The 7,482-nt window shown below is 45.2% G+C and overlaps 1 protein-coding gene across 11 annotated transcripts in view; it reads left to right on the top strand.

Moving 5' to 3' along the window:
- The first annotated feature begins 369 nt into the window (after positions 1 to 369).
- TNS1 (tensin 1) overlaps positions 370 to 7,482 on the top strand; it is a 368,591-nt gene continuing 361,478 nt past the window's right edge. For 6 of the 11 annotated variants that reach the window (XM_087920525.1, XM_087920523.1, XM_087920524.1 and 3 more), the window contains exon 1: positions 371 to 605. In XM_087920525.1, coding sequence (XP_087776651.1) covers positions 477 to 605 — 129 coding nt within the window. In that variant the 5' untranslated portion in view covers positions 371 to 476. Of the gene's footprint in view, positions 606 to 7,482 lie in introns of all 11 variants that reach the window. The other 5 variants (XM_087920518.1, XM_087920520.1, XM_087920516.1 and 2 more) reach the window with 2 other exon arrangements.

Below are 7,482 nucleotides of genomic sequence, written 5' to 3'. Positions count from 1 at the left end.
GCATCACAAGAAATACAGTTTAAATTGGTTCTAGCTCCTAATGTGGCAACATGATGCACTCCCAGCTTTTGAAGTAGCTCCTTCCTCCTTAGGCAAGGTCTCATCTCTGTGCTGCCCCAACAGAACTTTCCTTTTTGCTTATGTGATGAAGAGGAGTACAGGGTTATCCCCCCCGCCACCCAGCATCCCTATCCGAATCTCCAATATGTTCATCGCATTCCCTAAAAACACGCTTATTTAGAAAGAGGGGCAGCCACACGAAGAAAGGTGGTTCAGGCAGGCCCAGGGGAGGGAGGGAGGGAGGGAGGAGCAGCGGGAGCCGAGAGGGTGAGCCAACCAGCCAGTCCCTTCCACTCTCCGTGGTGCCCGCTGTGGTGCCACTTGGGCATGGGGAATCTCGCTGCCCGCTTGGCATCCAGGGCAGCAGAGGCGGGGGTCGGGATCACCCACCACCACCACCGCGACAGCCTGGTTGGATGGGATGTACGGTGAATCTCGGGTGCTGTCAGGGAACCCCTCGCCCCCCGCAGTCTTTGGCGCCCCCCGGGCGGGAAGAGCAAGCCCCAAAGCAGCCGGGCAAAAGGAAGAGGAAACAGCTGCCGAAGGTAAGTAGCGAGAGCCGTCCGGCACCGTGGAGGAGAGCCGCTCCAAGCCACAGGAGGCGGCGCGTGGGGAGCCAACCGAGGGAAGCGGCCGGGGGTGGGGGGCGGCCAAAGGGCTTAGGTCGGCAGAAGGGAGAACTTGGCGGCAGCGGCGGCGCAAGAGGGAAACTAAACGGGAGGTTTCTCCCAGCCTGGAAAGAGGTCTGAGGAGGCGGAGAGTCGACATCTGGATCGCCATAGGTCATCCTTCTGGCGTCCTGTTGTTGCGGTCGGCATAGCGGCCAGTTCGGCGTTGCTCTAAAAACGCTGCGAGGAGCAGGGAGCTGAATTATCTGAGGTAGCCCAGGAGGAAGAGGAAAATAATAGTAGCAGGAATGAAAGAGAAGGGGGAAAGTGGGGGGGGGGGGGGCGCTGCTTCATATGTCCGGAGGGGAGGGGGGCGGGGGAAAAGAAAGTACAGGTAGTCCTCAACTTACGACGACAGTTGAGCCCCAAACGTATGTTGTGAGAAATTTGCTGAGTGCGTGTGGCCCCATTTGACAGCTTTTCTCGCCACATGTCTTAAGTGAATCAGCGCAGTTGTTAAAATCAATAACAAATCTGGCTCGCAGAAGGTCGCAGGAGAGAATCACATGAGTCCGGGACGCTGCAACCATCATAAATGTGAGCCAGTTGTCAAAGTGCCCGGATCTAAATCACGCGACCATGGGGATGGTCGTAAGTGTGAAATGTGGTCACAAGTCACTTTTTAAAGCGCTGTTGTAACTTCGAATGGTCGCTAAACGAACTGTTGTAAGTCGAGGACTACCTGTGAATGAAGGAGTGAGACGGGGATCACTTGCACAGGGATTGGGCAGCCATTGGTCTGAGATGGTCCAGTATGGGGGTCTCCTGCTGAAGCAGGGGGTTGGGCTAGAGGACCTCCAAGATCCCTTCCAACTCTGCTACTCTGTTATAAGCATCCTTCTCAAGTACTATTGGTTTGTTTGGCATGTGGCCCTGGGGCTTTATTGGCAGTGCGCCCCACCGGCACATTCCTCCCTCTCTTTGTTAGTGGCACGCAAGGTATTTTGAGTTGGGGAAAAAGTATTCAGAAATGTCCCAGTGAATTACAGGATTCTCCCCTTTCTGTAACAGGGTGGCATGCTTACCCGTGCCACATGTTTAAATGAATAAAATGGATGGTCGGGCATAGGAACCATTTATCTGAAGTCTGGGAAGAATTAAAATATAATTGGGAGCAAGTTTTTCAGCCGATTCTACAATTTTGGGTTATTTCGTAGTTTACACAACTTTGGACAATTTGGAAATACCTCTTTCTCCTCAGAGGAGACGGTCTTACCTAACTTTTTAAGGCAGTTCAGGACTTTTATTTTTCAGTCCACCACCAAAGAGCTGTTCCATCCAATCAGTTGTGCTTCATTTCTTCTTGTTGTGTTTGAATAATTAAAAATAAAAGGGATTGTGCCGTTTTTTTGTACACTGTCTTCAGCACAATTGAAAAACTAGAATCAATCATTTAAATAACTATAAATGAAGGGGCTGGTAATCAACTTTGCAACCAGTGTTCACTGACTGGCCAGGTGGGATAAATTACAGCAGCGGTCCCCAAACCTTGGTCTGTGGCTCGGCAGCAGTCTGCCACATGCCAGTAATTGGGGCATACAAACAAGTGAAGCCCTATGTATCAGCAAGGTGCAGGTAGCATGCAAAACCACGCCCCTTCCGGTCCACAGAAAAAACTTTCTCCATGGAACTGGTCCCTGGTGCCCAAATGGTTGGGGGCCATTGCTTTACAGCATCATCATCCCTTCATTGTGAGGAATGGTAAACATTATGCTACACCTCTCCAGAGAGATTGGGTTCAGACAGGTTGCAGTATAGGTTCTCAGGACAGATTTTGTGGGACAGTGTTAGGGAGGTTGAATGAAGTCTTTTCCTTTGTGTCACGATCTAGTCCTCATCTCTTTGAAGAATGAGAATCACAATAATTGTTCCCCTCCTTAGATATTTAGGAAGAAGGAAGAGTCCAGAATAAAAAGGGGGCTTTAAGGAAGGGAAAGGAGATGAGCTACCAAAAATGTCAATAAAACACAATATGGAAACCTGACATATAGCTGACAAACATGTGGAATGCAGCAGAGTTGAGCAGTAAGCTCAATTTTTGGAAATATTAAATATCAAATATTTAGAATTTTAAAGGTGAAGTGGTGGCCCAATTTCCTCTTCAAACAAAACAATTCACCTGCACATGTAACAGTGTAAAATTTAAGTTGCATCATCATAACCATTATACAATCCACAATATAGCTGGTCAGAACATCTAATGATGATTAAAACACTAGAACAATTTGGACTGTTGGCTAGAAATCAGGAGACAGTGAGTTGTAGTTTTGCCTTAGGCATGTTAGCTGGGTTGGGTGACTTTGGATCAGTCCCTCTCTCTCTCAATCCAATTTACCTCACAGGGTTGTTGCGCAGAAAATAAAAGGAGGACGGAGTATTAGGTATGTTTGCTGCCTTAAGTTATTTATAAAAATAAATAAAAATGGGTTACAAAAATCTACACACACACACACCCCGGGAATTTCTGTTTTGAAAGTTTATGTGCATTCCTCAATTAAGCAATCCGTTTGATAAATAGGCTAATATGGAAGATAACTTGCTTACAGCCACTGGGAAAGAAGATCCCAGGATATTTTAATTTTCCTGTGATCTTAGGTGCCCTGTCAATTTATTCCATACAATGATGAGAAATCCAATAGATGGTGACCATGTAGTAATGGATGAACTATGTGCACCTTAAAATCTCCCTCAGAAGAAATACTTCATCACGTGCACAGGTTCTGCAGGTATCACTGTTAAAAGGACTCCACGCTAGGTAGAGCAGTTAAAAAAGTATTGCCAGAGGTTGGCAACTGCTAAACCTAGGGCAATTTGTTATAATACATATTTCAGATAAGTTCTTTCCCCCCCTGACTAAATATCCTTAAAACATTGGAAGTAAGTAGAAAGGCATTGTGGTATGTTTGCCTTTAGCTGGGGAGGTCCGGATTCAAAACCAGGTAGAATAGACAAGTTGTCTCTCTGTCTTCCTTTTTTTTAAAAAAATCCTATCTCTCAAGGCTGTTTGAGAATAAAATGGTCTTTATTTAGGTATGCAGCTCTGAAGAACATTGGGGTGAAGCCAAGATAAATAAAACCTACAAAGGGAGCAGCTGCTGAACCCGCTGAATTCCTCATAAAGTATCTATGAGACTTTTAGCTTAATCCTGTGTAGAGCTGTGGAGATCCTATGTAGAGCTATTTATGCACACACCCACATACACATACACCCACCAAATATGTTAAGAAATAATGTCCTTCAGGAATGTATAGAAAATGAAAGGTGTGGGGTTCTTTTTGATGGGATCAAGGGAAACATTTGAGAAGATTCTTGGCAACCTCTGGCTACCTTGTCCTTTCTCCTGATTAAGCCATCCATGGTTGTGGGGGAGGTTCAGGGAATACGATCACCTAGGGAAACAGCCTCTGAGTCATTAGCAGACAAATATGATCCTCCACACTCATCACTTTGCTTATCATCACACATTATGCAGCATTTCTCTGTGTGCAAACGGAAACCTACAGGCAGTTGGCCTGTTGCCCTCTCAGGTACTTACAGTTGAATGCAGATTTCTCCCCCACGATTTGCTGACCAACATGCCAACCCATCTGAAAAACTCAGTCCATAAGTAGAGTTCCATCAGATGCCCTGCTGAGTCACTCAACGTATATAGTTAGATGGTTGGTTTCATGCATTGCATGAAAAAGGTGACAAGTTCAAGCCCTGGCAGATGGAACAGAATGTCTACCTCAAGGGTAGAGAGCTACTACCAGCCTGTGTCAGCAATACTGAGCTAAACTCTCATGAGGTCCAATATTACTGCACTGCCTCTATCAAGGTTCTTCTACTGCTGGTCTGGGACTCTTCTTCAGAAGAGTAGGAGAAAATGGTTGGCATTATAGATGCTGAAGTTTGACCACAAAAATCCCTCTCAGTTAATTCTGAATGGTTTCTCAGTGCTGTGTTTAATTTTCAAAAGGAAGCATGAAGTGGCATCGCCTGTGCCAATTTACAGTCTATTTAGCTCAATCTGCTGTTGTTTCTGTATGATTTTTCTTAATAAAGAATACAGTAGGCAGATATCAAGGAATGTTTCCCCTGGGTGGCACAATGCAGTTGGACTAATTTCCTGCAATTATGCTATTAGCTTGAGCAGTCTCAGGAGATGTATGGGGTATTTAACTCCTTCCTTGCCCCATAGAAAGGATCCTGAAGACTTGCTCAATGTTGACAGACTGTTGATAGTGTGAGAATGCTTATATGGAGACAATTACAAGCCATATATTGACAGATTGTGTGTCCTGAAAGGCAAGAACTAAATCATTTGAATAAAGAAAAATGAATCCGGGTGCTCTGGTCTAGTTAGTATTCTGTTCATTTGAAAATCTAGATTCTTCCTGCTTGAGTGGGACTTCTCCTCTTTGGCACAAGAACAATCTCTTTTCAAGTTATAAGGGAACTTTTGTGTTCAACCAGATTAGCCAAGATATTTATATCAGGGCTGAAAGCATTAACTGATAGAACTCTCCTTCTTACTAAGAGCACTATGCTCAAGAACAACCTTGGATATTTATTCTGCGCCAGGAAAGAACAGAATGGGAAAAAGATAACCTTAATCTGCACCAGGCCAAGAATCTGCTTTGAACTTTAAAGCTGATCCTGAGTTGGTGCCAAGTTAACCATTGAATTTGTGCAGAATGCCTTGTCCCCTTGCCAAGAAACATCCTTGGCCTGTCCACACAGTTAAAGTATCAAGAAGTCAGATGGTGACACACTTCTGGCACCAGATGACATATTTCTGGACCAACCTTGGTTTCTACATATTCTATCCTCCTTTCTACCCTCTTGATTTATCATTAGGCAACTGACATCCTAGCAAAGTGCTGATTTGTCTGTCTGCAAACAGGCTGGGCACCTTTCCCCCCTGAGGCATCATTGGCTTGTCATGAGATTAATTTCACTGCTTTCTGATTAATCTCAGCCTGAATTTCCTTTTTGCTTTGAGACATCCCATTCGCTTTTTGAAATCATTAGGATTTCCCCTTCGCTTATGGGAGGGGTAAGAGAGAAGAGAAAGAAGGAGATAGAGAGACACAATCAATGCACCAGAACTACCCTGCCTTCAATATTGGGCCTGTGGGATAAAATAAAACATAAGAAAACCATTTCTTTTCAGAAGATGTCAAATCTTAAAGCCAACCCACCCACTCCCCAGGTGTCAATTTTTTAAAATTTCTGTCCAGTTGACCAGATTATCCAATTTCAGATACATCTTCTTTCTTCTGAATTCTGTTCTATAATGTCCTATACCCGTGATGGCGAACCTATGCCACGTGTGCCAGAAGTGGCATGCAGAGCCATCTCTGTGGGCACATGAGCCGTCACCCCAGCTCACTTCCACTGCACATGAGTGCATGCCTCCTGCCAGCCAGCTGACTTTTGGGTATCTGCCATGCATGCGTGGGGGGGGATGCGGGAGACGTGTGAGCATATGGGAGACATGTGCGCATGCGCAGGAGGGTGGAGGGAGTACAGGGGTTGTTGTGTGTGCATTGCATTATGGGTGCAGGCATGAGTGCACATGCGCATGCATGCTTTTGGCACGCGATGACAAAATGATTAGATTAGCCCTCACTGTTCTGTACTGATAGATTTGCAATTGACCAACCCCCCTCAGCAAGTAATCCTCAATGGAACTAGACCTACATGGAAGGAAGCTTGCAGTGGGGTATTTCAAGATTTGGTTTTGGGCCCAATGCTCTTCAACAGCTTTATAAATGATCTATATGAGGAGATAGGAGCAGAACTCATCAAATTTGCAGATGACAGAAAGCTGGGGGGAGGGGATTGCTAAACTTTGAAAGATAGGCTGAAGATCCAGAAGGACCTTGACAGACTTGAACACTGGGCAGTTCAGTGGTGACAAAAGTAAGGTCCTGCACTTAGCCAGGAAAAACCAAAGGCACCAGTACAGAAGAGATGGTACCTGGCTCAAAAGTAGTAATTGGAATTTAAATAGTATATTTCACATCCATTGTGTTCTAGTGGACCACCCTTAAGTGTGAGCCAGCAATGTGCTGCAGCTTCCAAAAAGGCCAATGTAGTATTAGGCACCAACAGAGAGATAGCATCAAGACAACGAGAAGTGATAGTATTGCTCTACACTGCACTGGTGAAACCACACTTGGAATGCTGTGTCCAGTTCTGTTCACCATGATACCCGAAAAGATGTTGACACCCTGAAAAGTGTGCAGAGAAGAGCAACAAATATTACAAAGGGTCTTGAATTTAAATACTAAAGTATGATCAATGATTGAGAGAGCTAGGTATGTCTAGACCAGGGGTGTCAAACTGGCAACCCATGGGCCAAATGTGTCATGCACAGGCCACGCCCACCCCAGGGAAAAATGAAACATTCATGTTATGACGTGACACCGCGAGTTTGACATCTGTGGTCTAGCCAATCAAAGAGTTGTGGGGGGGGGGGGGGCAGCTGATAACTATCTTCCACTACTTGAGGGTTTTTTTTCACAAAGAAAAGGGGATTGATTAATTTTCCATGGCACCAGGAAGGGAAAGCAAGGAGTAATGGGTGAAAGCATGTTAAAGAGAGATCCAACCTCGAAGTAAAGAGACATTTTCTGACAGAACAATTTATCAATGGGGATATGGGTGCTCCATCACTGGAGGTTTGCAAAAAGAGACTGGACAATCATTTGACTGGGATGGTAAGGCTTCTGCCTTGAGCAGGGACTTAGACTAGAAGACCTCCAA

Source organism: Pseudonaja textilis, chromosome 1 (genome assembly GCF_049901715.1).
Source record: "Pseudonaja textilis isolate UNSWEBS1 chromosome 1, rPseTex1.2, whole genome shotgun sequence".
In the NCBI taxonomy this organism is placed as follows: Eukaryota; Metazoa; Chordata; class Lepidosauria; order Squamata; family Elapidae; genus Pseudonaja; species Pseudonaja textilis.
Note: the sequence above shows the minus strand (reverse complement) of the source record. Positions and strands in the feature narration are given on the sequence as shown.